This window comes from Hyperolius riggenbachi, chromosome 5, assembly GCF_040937935.1.
Source record: "Hyperolius riggenbachi isolate aHypRig1 chromosome 5, aHypRig1.pri, whole genome shotgun sequence".
Lineage (NCBI taxonomy): Eukaryota > Metazoa > Chordata > Amphibia > Anura > Hyperoliidae > Hyperolius > Hyperolius riggenbachi.
In genome coordinates, this window is record NC_090650.1 from 129,815,260 (window position 1) to 129,833,810 (window position 18,551).

The following is an 18,551-nucleotide window of genomic DNA, read 5'->3' on the forward strand; positions in this document are numbered from 1 at the left end:
GAATGGCAAATTCCGATTCCGCGGTAATTCCGCATTCCGTCATGTACCGATTACTGATTCCGCTTTCCGCTACCAATTTCCGCATTCCAAGGCGGAATTTCCGCCGGAAATCGCGGAAATTCCGCCCGACCTTAACATCGATTTTCACAAAAACTATAAGGTCATTTTGAAAACTTTTTTTTGCATCTTGATCAGAAGGTTCTGTTTAATAAACCCTGAAAATTTGGTCTTTCTAGGACTTACGGGGGCTTTGCTATTAACTTCTAAAGTCGGCAGATTTTTACTGTAATGTAAAATACAGAAAATAGGCAGATGCAGAAACACCAAATTTTCAGCGATTATTAAACCGAATCTTGTGAACAAGATGCAAAAAAAAAGTTTTCAAAAAGACCTTATAGTTTTTGAGAAAATCGATGTTAAAGTCGGGTGGAATTTCCGCGATTTCCGGCGGAAATTTCCGCGATTTCCGGCGGAAATCCGCCTACGGCACTTGCATTACCGACTTCCGCATTCCGATGCGGAAATGCAATTTTCGATCGGAATTTCGGAAATTGCATTTCCGCGGAATCCGAATGAGCATCCCTGTAGTTATATTGACATGTTATGTTATGTTCTGTTGTTCTTGTGTAAAAAACTTTAAAAACCAATAAAAATGTACCTGTTAAAAAAAAAAGAACCTGTTTCACCTTCTTGTACTGCACTATTTGCTGATTCTTAGGTTGTTCCGTTGGTGTTTATTTTTGCTGACAATAGGCTGTAACATTTCTATTGGCCACTTCCTGGTTTTATGTATGGGGATTTTTTGATGCAATATTTACTGACATGCACTGGTTGCTACCAATATTTTTTATTCATTTTTCACTGCTTACCTAAGAAACTGCATTCAGCAATGGCAATTTATATTTATATTGTTCATTTTCATTTGTGAGGAGGATTAGGAGGCTTTATTAATATTGATATCTATCTATTTATAATCATTTGTAATCAATTGTGCTCATCAACGGAGATTGAGAAATTGGATCGTTAGTGGCAGAGCCGGATTAAGACCATGCAGGGCCCCAAGCAGAATAATACATTTAGGCCCCCCCCCCCCCCTGCCACACTGTTGAAAGGATGTCTCCCCAGCATACAGCATCTCACAGTAGTGAGTGCACCGCTCACTTTTTTGTAAATATTGTATTACATCTTTTCATGGAACAGACAGCACTGAAGATATGACTCTGTGATACAATGTAAAGCAGTCAGTGTACAGCTTTTCTAACAAGAAGGCAGATTACACCAAGCTTTGCTTTTTTAGTAGGAGGGCTTTTTGGTTCCTTTTATCCCCCTATACATTCCTAGCATGGGCGTCCGCACATAGAGCCAGGGAGGTGCCGCTACCTCCCCCTGGCCGCCCGCTGCCCCCCCCGGCCGCCGCCCCCCCCCCCCCCCCCCTGGCCGCTGTTCACCCCCTGTAGCCGCCGCTCACCCCCTCCTGGCCTCTGCGTCAGACCTCGATCAGGCGGCGCCGCGGTGACCAATAGTGCGGGCGCTAGGACCTAGCACACCGCACTGATATGCGGGAGTGACATCACTTCCGCAAATTGAGCGGGTGCGTCCGGCGCCCGCACTTACTGGTCGGGTCGCTGCTGATCGAGGTCTGAAGTTGCTGCAAGGTGAGGGGGGAAGAGCGGCGGCTAGAGAGAGGGGGCACCTGTCACACACTGCCTAAATGGGGGTCCGTCACTCGCTGCCTAAAGGGGTCCCTGTCACCCGCTGCCTAAAGGGGCTCCCTGTCACCCGCTGCCTAAAGGGGCTCCATGTCACCCGCTGCCTAAAGGGGTTCCTGTCACTCGCTGCCTAAAGGGGTCCCTGTCACTCGCTGCCTAAAGGGGCTCCCTGTCACTCGCTGCCTAAAGGGGCTCCCTGTCACTCGCTGCCTAAAGGGGCTCCCTGTCACTCGCTGCCTAAAGGGGCTCCCTGTCACCTGCTGCCTAAAGGGCTCCCTGTCACCCGCTGTCTAAAGGGCTCCCTGTCACCCGCTGCCTAAAGGGGCTCCCTGTCACCCGCTGCCTAAAGGGGCTCCCTGTCACCTGCTGCCTAAAGGGGCTCACTGTCACCCGCTGCCTAAAGGGGCTCCCAGTCACCCGCTGCCTAAAGAGGCTCCCTGTCACCGCTGCCTAAAGGGGCTCCCTGTCACCCGCTGCCTAAAGGGGCTCCCTGTCACCCGCTGCCTAAAGGGGTCCCTGTCACTCGCTGCCTAAAGGGGTCCCTGTCACTCGCTGCCTAAAGGGGTCCCTGTCAATCGCTGCCTAAATGGGCTCCCTGTCACTCGCTGCCTAAAGGGGCTCCCTGTCACCCGCTGCCTAAAGGGGCTCCCTGTCACCCGCTGCCTAAAGGGTCTCCCTGTCACTCGCTGCCTAAAGGGGCTCACTGTCACCCGCTGCCTAAAGGGGCTCCCTGTCACCCGCTGCCTAAAGGGGCTCCCTGTCACCCGCTGCCTAAAGGGGCTCCCTGTCACCTGCTGCCTAAAGGGGCTCCCTGTCACCCGCTGCCTAAAGGGGTCCCTGTCACTCACTGCCTAACCTGGGGGTCCCCTGTCACTTCCTAACCTGGGGGTCCCCTGTCACTTCCTAACCTGGGGGTCCCCTGTCACTTCCTAACCTGGGGGTCCCCTGTCACTACCTTACTGGGGGTCCCTGTCACTACTTTACTGGGGGGGTCCTTGTCACTTCCTAACCTGGGGGTTCCTGGCGCTACCTAAACTAGGGGGCAGCATTTACTTCAACCAGCCAAGCACAGCCCAGCATCACTGCCAGCCAACCCAGCCACAGCATCACTGCCAGCCAACCCAGCCACAGCATCACCGCCAGCCAGCCTGGCCACAGCATCACGCAAGGCCTTTCAGCCTGCACGTCATCCCCAATCCAGCCAAAAACAGTATTGCCAGGCACAGCAGCCAGTAGAGGAGAATTGAGAAGCCAGGTGAGAGGTGTCTACCAAATTAAGGGGGCATTCTGCCTATTTATGTGAAATGCTGTCTATTTATGTGCCTCATGACTGCTGAATTTGTCTTGTTGGGGGCCTCATGATTGCTGAATTCGTCTTGTTGAAGGCCTCATGATTTTTTGGGGGCCTCAAGATTGCTGAATGTCTTGTTGGGGGCCTCATGATGTGTTGGGGCCTCATGATTGCTGAATTTGTCTTGTTGGGGGCCTCAAGATTGCTGAATGTGTCTTGTTGGGAGCCTGATGATTTGTTGGGGGCCTCATGATTGCTAAATTTGTCTTGTTGGGGGCCTCTGGGAAAAGCTGAATCATCATCCTATGAGACACTAGCATTAAACCTACTTTTTAGCTTTTTAAAACGGAAAATAAAACTGGGAGGTTCTAAAAAAAAAAGAATACATTTTACAGGAGTAGGATGAATGAAATTGTTTATCTTCACAGTTTAGTTTCAACTTGGATTTTCCATAATGTTCATGTATGAGTTAAAACGTTTGTATGAAGTTTAAATTGCTGTTGCCACTTTGCGATAGATAAAGTGACTTTTGGGTTGCAGTTTGGGCACTCGGCCTCCAAAAGTTTCGCCACCACTGTCCTAATCTAATGTCCCACATTGCTAAGTTAATGAAAATTTGTCACCACCCATGGCCACACCCACATTCTGGTCTATGGCCGCACCCATTTTTTGGCTACGCGCGCCGCACAACATAACCCTCAGGTTTTTCGCCACACATCTTCTCAAAAATTTGCGACGCGCGCACTTCTGCCCTGCCTTTTTGCCCCCCCTGGAAAATTTTCTGCGGACGCCCATGATTCCTAGTAGTTTGGGTCACCCTGAGCTGCTTGGTCACTCTGTTTTCTAACAGTGTAAGGTTATTTGCTGTGCAATAACATCAACATACAGCTATTAAAGGACAACTGTAGCGAAAGGTATGTGGAGGCTACCATATTTATTTACTTTTAAACAATACCAGTTTCCTGGCTATCCTGTTGATCCTCTGCCTCGAATATATTTAGCCACACTCCCTGAACAAGCATGCAGCAGATCAGGTGACATTATTGTCAGACCTGGCATTAGCTGCATGCTTGTTTCTGGTGCGATTCAAACACTACTGCAGCCAAATAGATCAGCAGGGCTGGCAGGAAACTGGTATTGTTTAAAAGAAAATAAATATGGCAGCCTCCACTTAATTCTCACTACAGTTGTCCTTGAATGTCTAGGCCACTGGCAACAAAAGTAAATACAGCGAGGTAGATTTAAAGGGAACCAGAGACGAAGGAACTTGAAAAATGAAAAAACATTTTATACATACCTGGGGCTTCCTTCAGCCCCATCAGCATGGATCACTCCCACGCCGCCGTCCACCGCTGCCTCTATCGCCGGTACCGGGTCCCATCACTTCCGCAGGACGCGGCCGGTATGCATGCACAGGGGCTCCCTCCATCTCGCCGGCGCCTGCCTTTACGCATGCGCCTGCGCAGTGCGGAGGGAGTGCACTGTGCGTGCGTCAACTGGCCCTGACTGGCTGAAGAAATGGGACCTGGTACCAGGGGATAGAGGCAGCGGAGGACAGCGGTGTGGGAGTGATCCATGCTGATGGGGCTGGAGGAAGCCCCAGGTATGTATAAAATCTTTTTTTCATTGATCTCTGGTTCTCTTTAAGATCAACTTCATGATTGTTTACATTGAAAATGTGATGGCCCCTTGTACTTCTTTATTGTTGCCTAAGCCTGCCACATGGCAAATTTGACTGTAATGTCTTGTACACACCATGCTATTTCCCATTAGATAGATGAGTTGAATCAATTATTTCTGATAAGTTTCTTATCATTTTCCAAACACTTCTATACAAAATTGGTCAGAAAAACGATCAGAAATCAGAATTGGATCACAATCGGATCTGTCAGAAATAATCCATTTGACCTATCTATCTGACGGGAAATTGCATGTGTACCAGGTATTTGAGTTCTGAGGATCTCGTCGTAAAGCAATATTCGAGTTTATTCACTACAGTACAAGACCAAATTAGTCAGTTTTGCTCCCTCATTCTCACTAGTCATACACAGGTCAATAATGCCTCAATATGTCTAGCCAATTGATCATTATTCCATTCAATTGTTTAGTGATCAACCTCTATCACAGCAAGTTTAATTCTGATAGGCTTCAGCAGAACTGTATCAATATTCAATCAAACTGCAAGTGCTGTACTGCTCAATGCAGAGCAAAGTTTTAGACCATCGATACCCCACCACTCCTGTCCTGCCCCCATACCACAGAGATTAATAAACAGCACAATACTGCTTAAAAGCTAATCTATTGGATACGTATGAGCAATAGATTACTGGAAGATTCAATCAAAATCGATGTGTGCATAGCCAGCTTTAGATATTTTTTGGCCAACTAGGGTGATAAAATTAAGGTCAAGTTCAGCAATCATAGGAACCAACTGTGAACATCACCAGCAGAACTCTTATCTCTGTTAGTAGAACATTGCTGCAGAGATCTAAAGACTGAAAGAGTTGAACAGTCAGAGACAATAAACAGAACAGAGACAGATAACACATCTTTATGTGCCTCTTATGTGGGAGATAAAATTAAGGCTAATAAGTTCAGCAAAGACCGGAACTAAATGTAAACATTATGAACATAAGTCATAGGCTTTTGAACAAATTATGATGCTACTATGAAAAAAAGTTTAACTAACTACAGATGTTTTTGCCACATCAAGTTTCTCTAGCTAAGCTAGCAAGCGGCTCCTGTATGAAGAGATCACATTCCAGCACCCAGCCCGTGACTGACAGATCTGAGCTAAGGCGAGGGGAGGGGGGTAACTGTGTGTGCCTGCTTGTATAACTTCTTATCTTTGTAGTAGAGAATTGCTGCAGAGATTGTGTTTTTAAAGACTGAAAGAGTTACTAAAGGACTGCATGAACAGAGGCAAGACATCTTTATGGGGCCCTTTTGACCTCCTGGGGCCCATAAGCAGTTGATTAGTTTGCCTGGTTGAAGATCCGGCTCTGCTTAGTGGCTACCTAAAGGTTAACAGGGCTGATGTCTGCCTCAGAGAGCGGTTGTGTGTCCGTCCTTCATGTATGGCTCCATCTGGAACGTTATGTAATCTATTCTCTGATCTATGGTGGTAAAATCAAACGCACACATAAGCTGCAGATGGGGTGTAAACAGGCAAAGAAAATTAGCTTCATACCTGGGTCATTGTTGGTAATACGTAAAGCCAAGACTTGCTCTGAAGCTTGAAAACCAATTTCTCCTAACCAAGAACTCAGATCAAAGTATGCCTCAGGGATGTTCTGGAGGATGTGTATGAAACACTCAGCTACCTCCTCCCCTTTATCCTCCACCAGGTCAAGAATGTTACGAGTCTGTAGCAATGAGAAAGTTTGGTACAGTATGTTACATAACTTAACTACTAAGAAATATTAATGTGTTTATCCCGCACACCTTACAGTATGGCCAACATGTAGTTTAAGTGGAGTGCCAATTTTACAACAAGTGGAGGACAAATCTCATTGATAAGCTAAAAGAAAAATATTTTATAGATATGAGTCAAAATGCCAACGAAGAGCCTCTTTTTCAAGGTCAAGTGCTCTTGACAAAATCTGGCGTGGTGCCACAATAAAGCCCAAGCATTCAGGAGCAAGGTACAGGGTAGACTGACCTCAACATACAGACTCTACAGCCATGTAATCAGTCTAAGTAGCAGATGTCACTTGTATTGCTTACATATCTGTAGAGCTGGTATGTTGCGTTGAAACAACCCGGTTCTTTGCTCCTGAATGCTTTGAACTTTATGTTAGCAGTACACCAGCTTTTGTTAATAGCACTTCACCTTGCAAAAGAAGGCCCTACACAGTCAGATTAGCTGCATGCTTGCTTCAGGTGTGTGATTTAGACCCCACTGACCGGAAAGATCATCAGGACTGCCAGGCAATTGGTATTGTTTAAATAAATATGGCAGCTTCCATAGGTCTCATACCTCGGTTTTTTTTAATGTTGACATTACCATTCACACTGTGCCTTAACTGTGCCAATTGGCGTCAAGTTCTGGGGCTGGGATTTGCAGGAGATCGCGCGCAGGCTGTGACTTCAGTCTCCGAGCGGAGACTGTTAGACGGCGTGATCGCCATCTATTTACATAGTGCAGCACTGCGATCAGCAGCAGCGCTGCACTGGGGACAACCATGTGACACGGCTGTCCCCCTTGGGGACAAGAGAGGGATCGGCTCTCATAGGCAGAAGCCTATGACAGCCAATTGCCAGGATTGGCTGGCTGGGGGAAGGGAGGGATTTAATAAAAAAAATATAAAAGAAAATAGCAAAATTTAATACAAAAATATTAACATAAATATTTATTTAAAATAAATAAACACTGGGGGGAGGGGGGGGGGGCGATCAGACCCCACCAACAGAGAGCTCTGTTGGTGGGGAGAAAAGGGGGGGGAATCACTTGTGTGCTGTGTTGTGCGGCCCTCCAGCTTGGCCTTAAAGCTGCAGTGGCCAATTAAGTAAAAAGCAGCCTGGTCTTTAGGGGGGTTTTCCACTGTGGTCCTCAAGTGGTTAACATAAACTGAGATTTATCACTCCAGGAAACTTTTCTTCCAGTTTTCAATGATGTTGCTTTACTGAGCCTGTGCCCTGAGCTGGCCATGGAAGCAGGTGAGGTTAACTGGTTTGTCTTATATGTTTTTTACCCCTTAAGGTTCCTGACATTTTTGACACTTTAGCTGTGTTGTTTTGATACGGCAGTAACTTTTTAATCACCGTATATACCTGCGTATAAGACGGCTTTTTAACCCTTAAAAATCTGTCACTTGTCAGGCCTGGTAAGGGTGTCAGTGCCAGGTGTCAGGCAGAGCTGTAATAACCTAATCCTGCCGTCATCTGGTGAAAAGAAATATAGATCCAGAGTCAACTGACTGGTGACGTATGCGCTCCACTGATGACGCTCACGCAGGAAGATTGCCGGGCTGTATTGTGGGGCCCACACGTAACCAGTCAGGTGACTCCAAATGCTGCACTGCTACCGGCGCGAGCGGATGCTCGCCAAAAGCTATTACAAGAAGTTATTTTAAATGGAGAGTGTGATCTATCTTTCTTTTCACCAGATGACTGTAGGATTAGGTAGGGATGATCGGAACAGCTGAATTCCGATTTCGTCGAAATTCGGTATACCGCAGGTGAAAACCGAATTTCGTCTTCCGAATTTTCGTGTTCCGAGTGCATTTCTATTGAATTGAATAGTGCCAACTTCCGCGTTCAATTGTGAAGCCCCCTTACATGCTATCATCACCAAATTTGGCATGTATGTTAAGCAGATAAGTAGGAACATGTTAAAAAAAATTGTGAAAAGACCTTATAGTTTTTGAAAAAATCAATTTTAAATTTTCATAGGAAAAATGTTTTTTAAACTGTGTAAAATGACACTGCTGCAGAACAGGGCACTGCATTCCAAGTTCTATATACATATTGTATACATTTCATGAAAACAGACAGTGTGGGGTCCCCCCTCTTGATCCTCCTTAACCCCTTGTCCCCCATGCAGGCTGGGATAGCCAGAATGCGGAGCCATGGCCGACTGGGGCTTCGCACCCTGAGCTATACCAGCCCACATGGTCCATGGTATGGGCGGGCTCTGGAGTAGAGGGGCGACCACGCCTTTCCCTCTCCCCGGAGCCTTTGTCCAATCCATGGACAAGGGGCTCTTCCCCACCTCCGGTGCCCCAGGAGGAGGTGGGGGCTGCCAACGTCCTGTGTGGGGGGGTTCATGGTGCCATCTGGGGGTCCCCTTTAACAATCGGATCCCCGGAGGGCAGCTTCCTCCCCAGTTGAAAGGGGTATAGGGGTACTGAAGTACCCCTTACCCATTTCTGCAAAGAGTTAAAAAAAGAAATACAAACACGACAACGAAAAAAGTCCTTTATTGTTCTAAATTAACCAGGTATACTTACCTTGCGATAAACCCACGCCAGTATCCTCAGGAGTGGTCCCACGCCAGTATCCTCCTAGGAGATCCCGCGCACCCACCGATCATGCCGCACTCCCGGGGTTGAATGGCTGTAGACAGCCTTTGCATCTGTATTGCATAAGCTAGAAACATGAAAATTGTTTTCTGAAACAAGAATTTCCGGCAAACAGTGCCACAAACAAAATGGCTGCTGGGGAATCCCTGTTCCCCAGAGGCCACCTCAGAGTGTCAGAATGAGCGTTATTTCACATGAATGGGTGGGTCCAGGGGACCAGGGCACCTCTTGCTCTGGTCACCTGGACCCACCATCTATGTGAAAAATGGCTTGTTTCACCACTCTAGTGTGGCCTCCAGCAATTGGGGATTTCCCAGCGGCCATTTTGTTTGCATCACTGTTTGCCGAAATGTCTTGTTTCTAAGGCTATACAGATGCAGAGGCTGACTGTGACCATTTAGTGGCGGGAGTTCGTCGGTGTGGGAGGGTGGGGGTATGTCTTAGAGGATACTGGCATGGGACCACTCCAGAGGATACTGGCGTGGGATTATCGCATGGTAAGTATCCCTGGATAATCTAGAACAATAAAGGACTTTTTTTCGTTGTCGTGTTTTTATTTATTTTTTCAACTCTTTGTGGAAATGGGTAAGGGGTACTGTATACCCCTATACTCATTTCTCCTGGGGAGGGGGCAGACCTCCGGGGATCCGCTTGTTAAAGGGGACCCCCAGATGGCACCATGAACCCCCCCAGGACGTCGGCGGCCCCCACCTCCTCCTGGGGCACCGAAGGTGGGGAAGAGCCCCTTGTCCATGGATTGGACAAGGGCTCCGGGGAAGAGGGGAAGGCTTAGCCGCCCCTCTCCCCCAGAGCCCACCCATACCATGGACCATGCAGGCTGGTATAGCTCAGGGTGCGAAGCCCCCACGTGGCCGGGACTCCACATTCTTTCTGGCTATCCCAACCTGCATGGGGGACAAGGGGTTAAGGAGGCTCAAGAGGGGGGACCCCACGCTATCTGTTTTCATGAAATGCATACAGAACTTGGAATGCAGTGCCCTATTCTGCAGCAAGTGTCATTTTACACAGTTTAAAAAACATTTTTCCTATGAAACTTTAAATTCGATTTTTTCAAAAACTATAAGGTCTTTTCACAATTTTTTTTTTACCATTTTCCTACTCATCTGCTTAACATACATGCCAAATTTGGTGTTGATAGCACATACAGCGGCTTCACAATTAACCACGGAATTTAGCACTTCAATGTAAAAGCGAATTCGGTACTCGGAATTGCCGAATTTTCGAGTTTCGAGTGGTTATTCGGAACTGCCAAATTCCGATGGCAAACTCGAAATTCAGAATCCGAGAGCTCAGCCCTGTTAGGGAATTAGGGCTGGTTCAGACGGACGTTCGGAGGCGTCGCCTTTATTGGCGTCGCGGCGGTGATGCGTTCGGGCTTTCAGCAGCGTTTGCGTTCGGATGCGGTCGTGTTTATTTCTTCCCCTAGGGGGACATTACCCATTGCGGTTAACCGCCCCTGGAAGCTACATGTAGCTTCCAGGGGCTCCTTGAACGCCAGGGAAAATCGGGACCCGAACGCCGCGTTCGTGTAAACGCGCGTAAAAGCTCCACAAGCGTCCGTCTGAACCAGCCCTTATACTCTACCTGACACCCGACATTGACCAGGCCTGACAAGTGACACTTGTAAAAAAAAAAATCAGCTTAAAATAAATAAATAAATAGTTGCCTTAGGGACTCAGCTTTTTTAATCTATATTTTATGGGGGAAAATTAATTTTAATTTATTACATAGGGGCTTGTAATTATGGCCAGAACAAAAAAAAAAAAAACAGAACAGAAAAATAACACTTATATTTCAAAATAATATACTGTCGCCATACATTGTGATAGGGACATAATTTAAACGGTTTAATAATCGGGACAACTGGGCAAATAAAACGTGTTTGTTTTATCCACAGGAGAATGTTTAATTTTAAAACTATAATGGCTGAAAACTGAGAACTAATGATTTTTTTCTTTTTTTCCTGTTTTTCTCATTAACCTCTTGAAGACCATGGTGTTAAACCCCCTGGTGACCAGGCAAAATCCTGCTTAATTGGCCACTGCAGCTTTAAGGCCAAGCTGCAGGGTCGTACAACTCTGCACACAAGTGATTCCCCACCATTTTCCCTCCAACAACAGAGCTCTCTTTTGGAAGGGTCTGATCGGCCTCCCTGTTTTTAGTTTTTTTTTAAAATAAATATTTATTTGCTTTTTTTTTCTAATATTTCTTGCTATTTTTTTCCCCAAATGCCCTTTCTCCCCCCAGCCGGCCAATCACGGCGATCGGCTGTCATAGGCTTCTGCCTATGAGAGCCGATCGCTCTCTTGTCCCCCAGGAGGACAGCCGAGTCACACGGCTGTCCCCAGTACAGCGCTGCTGCTGATCGCAGCGCTGTACAAGTAAACACACGGCGGTTTTGCCGTGTAACAGTCTTCCGAGCGGTGACCGCCGCTCGGAGACTGAAGGCGGAGCTCTGCTCCGCCCACCAGGCAGGAGATGTGCAGCCTGCGCGTGATCTCCTGCAAACTGCTGCCCCAGGACTTTACGCCAATTGGCGTTAGGCGGTCCTGGGGCTGCCGCCGCGGCCACGCCCATTGGCGTGACGCGGGCGGCAAGAAGTTAAAACGCATTTAGAATAAAAAAATTCTTAGCAAAATGTACTATCCACAGAAAGCCTAATTGGTGGCGAAAAAAACGAGGTATAGATAATTTTCTTGTGATAAGTAGTAATAAAGTTATTAGGGAATAAAAGGGAGGAGCACTGACAACTGAAAATTGCTCTGGTCCATTAGGATAAAAACCCTTGGGGGTGAACTGGTTAAGTAGTTAAACTCTTATTGATGTTCCTCAAACCAATTTGAGACCTATCAAGCATGGTGGCAAGGTGCATTGTCGTATTTCCTGGGCCCACAACAGGCATCTTTTCCTATTTTTCTGTGATACCAAAGGTACTCTTGATGGTCTCCTGCTGCTAAAGCCTGCAAAGTTGAACATTCCTTATATAACCAATTCTGCATTGTTACGCCACTCTACGTCACTGTTGGACTTGTTTACTTTTAAAGAAAGGGTGTCTCTCATTTTTTGGCCTCTTAGTGTATATGCTCCAAAAAAAAAAACCTAGTTTTCAATAAAAAAAATGATGAAAAAAAAAGAATGAAATTAGTTGCTTTTTACTACCACAGTAGTAAACAGTGGTTATCTGAGTTACCACAGGCTTTTTTGTCAGTTCAAACCAGTTTCGACAGTCTCCTTTGTCCTCTCATTAAGAAGGCATTACCATTCAAAAGACTGCTTAATGGATATTTTTCTTTTTTCACACCATTCTAGGTAAAGTATAAACTTTAGACACTCCACCTGCTCCAAAGGATTTAAAGGCATGCTCTGGCCTCATGAAAAGTGCAGCACACGCAATGGAAAGGAGGAGGTCGGCACTGCAAGCAATCCGTTTTATTAGCAAGCCTGTAAAAATGCAAACACTGGGCGGGTGCTGTGGTAGGTAGATGGTGGGTGCAGGGCACAGATTCCGATCTGTGTTAAGCTTCTGCATTTCCCCCATGCGTTTTAATGAAATGGACATAAATGGTGATTTTATTCATGTTCCCCTTCCTGTTATCATAATATCTATTGTAGCGGTGAGATTGGAAGCCCCCACGGTTGACCAGCTCACACTTCAGGTCAAACATCCTGCTTATGCTGGGTACACACTATGAGATTTTCTGGCCGATTTACTGTCAGATTCATTATTTCCAACATGTCCTATTTCCTTTCCGATCGATTTCCGAGCATTTTTAGATCGATTTCCGTTAACTCTAATAGGAAATCGATTGGAAAATGATCGGAAATTGATCGGAAAGCAAATTGGACATGTTGGAAATAATGGATCTGACAGCAAATCGGCCAGAAAATCTCATAGTGTGTACCCAGCATTAGACCTATGAGGGTAAGTGACCAGAACTACTGATTAGTTACTGGGAGACCTGGGGTCCCAGCAGGCAGTGCACACAAATTTTCGATAGATTTCATGCTGCAATCTAGTGAAAATCTGTGTACAGATGGAGGGATTCGATCAGATAGATTGCTTCTCTGGTCAGATGATCAGATGAGAGAGCTATCTGATGGCCACATCGACCAGTGTATGGGCAGTTTTAGAGGTATCTTTTAAAGATCACATACATTTCTAATGACCAAGGACCTTGCTGGCAGTCTACTGAAACTGCATAATTGCCTTAGAAACCAATGATGGAAATGTCCTTTCTTACAAAATGGGGGAAATTCACGAAAATTTTTTAAAATTGCCATGCACAGACTGCACACAGCAGTTTTGACATTACTTACACCAGTAACACTGCAAATCTTGCGAAAATAGTGCAACTGCATTACTTAGTTAACACATGCGTTGCTAGTGGGATACGTATTATGCAGGTAGTATATTGTGCGCTACACTAGCAATGTACTTGTTACCTAGGTAACATGGTTGTGCTACTTACGCAATGTGTGTTGCATAACTGGTGTAAGTAATGCTAAAATTGCTGGGCAATTCCTTTGTGAATATGCCCCAATTTCACACAAATGGTTACTGTTAAGCAGTGAAGCACCTGCACACTTTCACTGCAAGTCTTATGGATCTCCAGATGTGAGAGTTGGGTGCTGCAGGTTTCTTTAGCAGATATGCATGTTTAGGATCTTGGGAAAACTGGTGCAGGTTTCACAAGACCAGTGAAAGGAAAATTGGGGCAATTCTGGTGCACAACAGGTGCAGAACTGGAGCAGTTGTTTGGAGTGACCAATCTGAATGTAAGCAATGGTTTTGCTGCAGGTTTCTCTGTACTGGTTTTGATTTTCCCACTGTCCACTAGGCACTTCAAATGTCATTACTAAATATAATATTGAAAAATTCAGTTCGCACTCAACCCTTGAAATGGTAAATTTTCTAAAAATGTGCTTTTATTAGTAATGCGGTGATACAGTATAACAGACCAGCACAATGTTTTAGCCCTATGCCCATTGTCAAAGAAACTATTATGCTGTATCACCACATTACAAATAAAAGCAAACATTTGGAGAATTTTCTTACTTGAGGGTTGATTCAGAACTGGATTTGTTTCATATTGTACTCTGTCTTAGAGGCTTGATGGACCTCTAGTCATTGTTGGGACTCCCAGAGTGAATTAGACAATATCTGTGGCTCAGAGGTAATCTCCTTGCATTGTAAAAATATAATGGGCTTGATTCACAAAGCGGTGCTAACTGTTAGCACGCCTGTGAAAACCCCCTTAGCACGCTAATTTGCCTGCGAATCACATCGCGCAAAGTTATGCACGCAAAACTTTACGCGCACTGCACAGAGCGCAGGGAGCTCCGCGCGAAGTGCCCATTAAAGCCTATGGGACTTAGCGCACGCATAATGCTTTGCGCGCGCAAAACTTTGCGGGCGGTACTTAGCACGCGATCTGATTGAGAAAACTGGTGCTAACCTACTTAGCACCCAGGTTAGTACGCCTAAAGACTTTTGACGTGCTAAGTAGGTTAGCACCGCATAGTGAATCAAGCCCAATGTTGCACATCAGAAATTTTACATTTCGAAAGTTAAAATAGCTATTTTATATTTCATTACTTGCCTGATCAGACCGTTTTCCACACTGCAGGACAAATTCGACATCTTCATCTACAAAGCACTGATTATTTCTTAAATTTTCAAGTAAACTGCTGACGTTTCTGATTTGAGTAACCAACGTGTCACGACTCTGTCTCAATAACTGAACATAGGACCTATGCTGAGGCTCCTGGATTTCCATCATTTAAGTTCTCTTCACATTACCCGCGCTGATAAAATACATTAGCGGTCTTGAGAAACTTTAGCCTAAGAAGAGATACAAATAACAATCAATACTGAGCATTTTCATTTTGTGGTTTCCATTTTATAGGCACATAGCAGACAGAGGCGTAGCAATGGGGGTGGCAAGGGGGGACGTATGTCCCCAGGTGCAGCACTCTAAAGGGCGCTCAGCACGGCTGCCACAATCCCACATGCGTGAGTGGTGGATCGCTGGCTACCTTAAGTGCTGCCCACTTCTCTCCCTCCCTCCCTCTGAAGAAGAGTGAGGAAAGGTTAAAACAGCAGAAGACTCACCGGCTCTGATGTTCCAGTGATGACGCGGCTGTTACCAAGAAGAGGACGAGTCGCTGGGTGTGCTGCAGAGGACAGATGATGTCATTGCTGGAACGCTGGAGCCAGTGAGTCTTCTGTAGTCGCTTCTGGCTATGTAACAGTGCAACTGGAAAGTATTCACAGCGCATCACTTTTTCCACATTTTGTTATGTCACAGCCTTATTCCAAATGTAATTAAATTAATTTGTTTCCTCAGAATTCTACACACAACACCCCATAATGACAATGTTTACTTGAGGTCTTGGCAAATCTATTTAAAATAAAAAAATTGAGAAAGCACATGTACATAAGTATTCTCAAAACTGAGAGGCAATAATAATAATAATAATAATAATGGCAGTATTTGTATAGCGCCTTTCTCCTGTCGGACTCAAAGCGCTTGTGAGGCAGCCACTAGAGCGCACTCAGTAGGCAGTAGCAGTGTTAGGGAGACTTGCCCAAGGAACTCCTTACTGAAATACCGTAGGTGCTGGCTTACTGAACAGGCAGAGCCGAGATTTGAACCCAGGTCTCCTGTGTCAGAGGCAGAGCCCTTAACCATTACACTATCCAGTGGTCTGGCCAGTAAGGGGCCCGTGACAGTAGCTGACAGTAGCTGGTTCAGGTTTAGATTTCAGCTGCCACCAGCTTGTTTCTGTTTGTGTACGTTAGAATGCTCAACTGTTTGAGTAAAACTGCTTAGTTTTGGTCAGTTTCTGGCCTTCTGGCAAACACTTTTATGCTTTCACAGTTTTTCAGATCCTCAACATATCTTCTCTTGCCTGTTTTTAAAATTGAAAGGTTTTATGTAACGTTTCCATACAACATTGTCTCTGAGGCAGTGTGCCGATTTTCACCCTACCGTGGGTATGTGGTTTTCTGCCAGGCATGTCTGCCTTGTATTACCTTTCTGCAAATAAACGATTATTTAAAATAAATAAATAAAAGAAATAGCGAATTACACACTTATTTTTTAACAGGCAATCTTTTTATTGAGTAGTACATATTGTTTAATGATCAGAAACCATTCAGCATAAAAAATATGCTATAAAAAGATCTGAATATTCAACAATAACACAATATGAAATTCTATGCTCGCCAAGTAGCTACTCTACATACAGTACATCTCTCCCTTTGCCATGCTTTATGCTATATGGTAAAACAAACATGACTTCTGCCTTCTGTGAAACTCAATACTGTACGAGGAAACAAAGTTGCTATAACAATGAGCAGGAAAAACCTGTTGCAGAAGTGATTGTTCATGTGAACCTGTATCAAACTTTACACAGTAGTCTGTAATTAATTGTACGTTGACTTCTCATTCTCCCTACAGCATGAGGCTGGATTCACACTGTGTGTACATCATAACGCACGCATTATATTGTGTTTACACTGTTGGGGAAACTGCAGGGGCGTAGCAATAGGGGGTGCAGCGGTAGCGACCGCATCGTGGCCCTTGGGCCAGAGGGGCCCCGAAGGGCCCTCCCTCAACTACAGTATTAGTTCTCTATTGGTCCTGTTCTGGTAATAATCACTTCTATAGATACTTTGAATAGTGGTAATCATTAACAAGCTGTTCCCCATCCCCTTCTTGCACCTCTGACACTGTAGTTGCCATTGGCAGGTTTTGGTGCGCCGTATCAATTGCTATGTATAGAGTGCCTGGGGGGCCCCATTGTAAAACTCGCATCGGGGCCCACAGCGCCTTAGCTACGCCACTGGGAAACTGAGCATATACATGAATTCAAAGCCTGCATGCAGCATCTATATGCCTAACAGGCAATTGCAATGCACGGTGTGGATGCAGCTGAGCATGCAGCAGTTGAGTCCATGCTGTGCAAAGCAGAAACCACCACCCAATCGCTGAAGTGAAGGAGAAGGTGTTCACGGGTGCGAGCGCATGCACACTGCGATCACTAGGATGCGTGGTGGGCATGTGTGCGAGGGGGTGGGGGGTATTTTTGAAAGTAATCAGGGGATTACTGGTATTACAATAACGTGTACTGTTACAACACTGATATAAGAATCATCTCATACAATTGTAATAGCAGTGAGTTGACATGTAGAATTATTCATCAACTGAAGCAGTGTGAAAGGACCCTTAATGTGATGGATTGACTGTCACTACTTCCTGTTAGAGGAATGCGCCTGCAGAGGTGACGATAGCCACACCCCTTGCTTGTCCATACATGAGATCTACATTAGAATGGAGGCTGGCTAAATGTGACCACATACGATACGATTATTTTATATATTTCTTTTTAATTTAAGAAATACAGTCAATTTTTCTGATTGATTTTAATATGTGACCAATGCTCACATGCTCAATTTTTCTCCAGTTAATAAAAAAAAATTAAAACTCTGAAAAAATTGCTTGGGTCTACAGATCAAGAAACTGGCAATCTATCTTACACATTAAATTTGCATAAAAGTTGATCAGAAGAATCTGGGCCCAAACAACTTATATTGATAACAACTGACATTTCAATCAGATACTTGCGCTAATAAAAAAAAGTTAGATTTTTCTGGACAAAACCCTAACCTCTATCCTTCACTTGATTAAGTTAAATTGAAGTGGCTGATAACGACTGGCTTTGTTGAGAATCTAACATGTGTACGGCAGGCCCTAAACCCCCTCGGCATGGAGCTATCCACCTGGCTGAGCGCTGGTTGAGAGAATTGTTCCGCCCACTCATCCTGCTTGCTGTGTGACACTCCTCGTGTACCACTCTGTCACCCCCCTCCCCCCAAATTGTATTACTAGTCTAAAGGCTAGCGACGCATCTGTCAACCATGCACTGGTGCCTGAGGGATTGAGTCTCGATCCCTGCCAAGCAACAGTACTGGTCTTTTACAAGGCTTAAAGGACAACTGTAGTGAGACGTATGTGGAGGCCGCCATATTTATTTCCTTTTAAACAATATAAGTAGCCTGGCTATTCTGATGATCCTCTGTCTCTAATGCATGTAGCCACAGACCCTGAACAAGCATGCTGCAGATCAGATGTTTCTGACATTGTCAGATCTGACCAGATTAGCTGCATGCTTGTTTCTGGCGTTATTTAAACACTACTTCAGCCAAATAGATCAGCAGGGCTGCCAGGCAACTGGTATTGTTTAAAGGGATATAAATATGGCAGCCTCCACATACCTCTCACTACAGTTGTCCTTTAAGAGGTTGACTGGGATGGGGCAGAGCTTTCTAGGGTGAGGCTGTAAGTACAGAGCTAGTGTATGGTCATGTGGGTGGTAGGGGTGTGGCTCTGATCTTGTTCTAGGATGTACAGGCGGAAGCATAAGTACCCTATGGGCCTGATTCACAAAGTGGTGCAAACAGTTAGCACGCTGGTGAAAAGCTATTTATCACGCCAAAACTCA

The 18,551-nt window shown here is 45.4% G+C and overlaps 1 protein-coding gene across 1 annotated transcript in view; it reads right to left on the minus strand.

Annotated features, from left to right (window-relative positions):
- LOC137517502 (nucleotide-binding oligomerization domain-containing protein 1-like) overlaps positions 1 to 14,821 on the minus strand; it is a 95,498-nt gene extending 80,677 nt beyond the window's left edge. The window contains exons 1-2 of the mRNA XM_068234474.1: positions 14,645 to 14,821; positions 6,191 to 6,365 (exon numbers count right to left, since the gene is read on the minus strand). Of these exons, the coding sequence (XP_068090575.1) occupies positions 6,191 to 6,365; positions 14,645 to 14,821 (352 nt within the window). The remainder of the gene's footprint in view (positions 1 to 6,190; positions 6,366 to 14,644) is intronic.
- Positions 14,822 to 18,551: the final 3,730 nt, after the last annotated feature.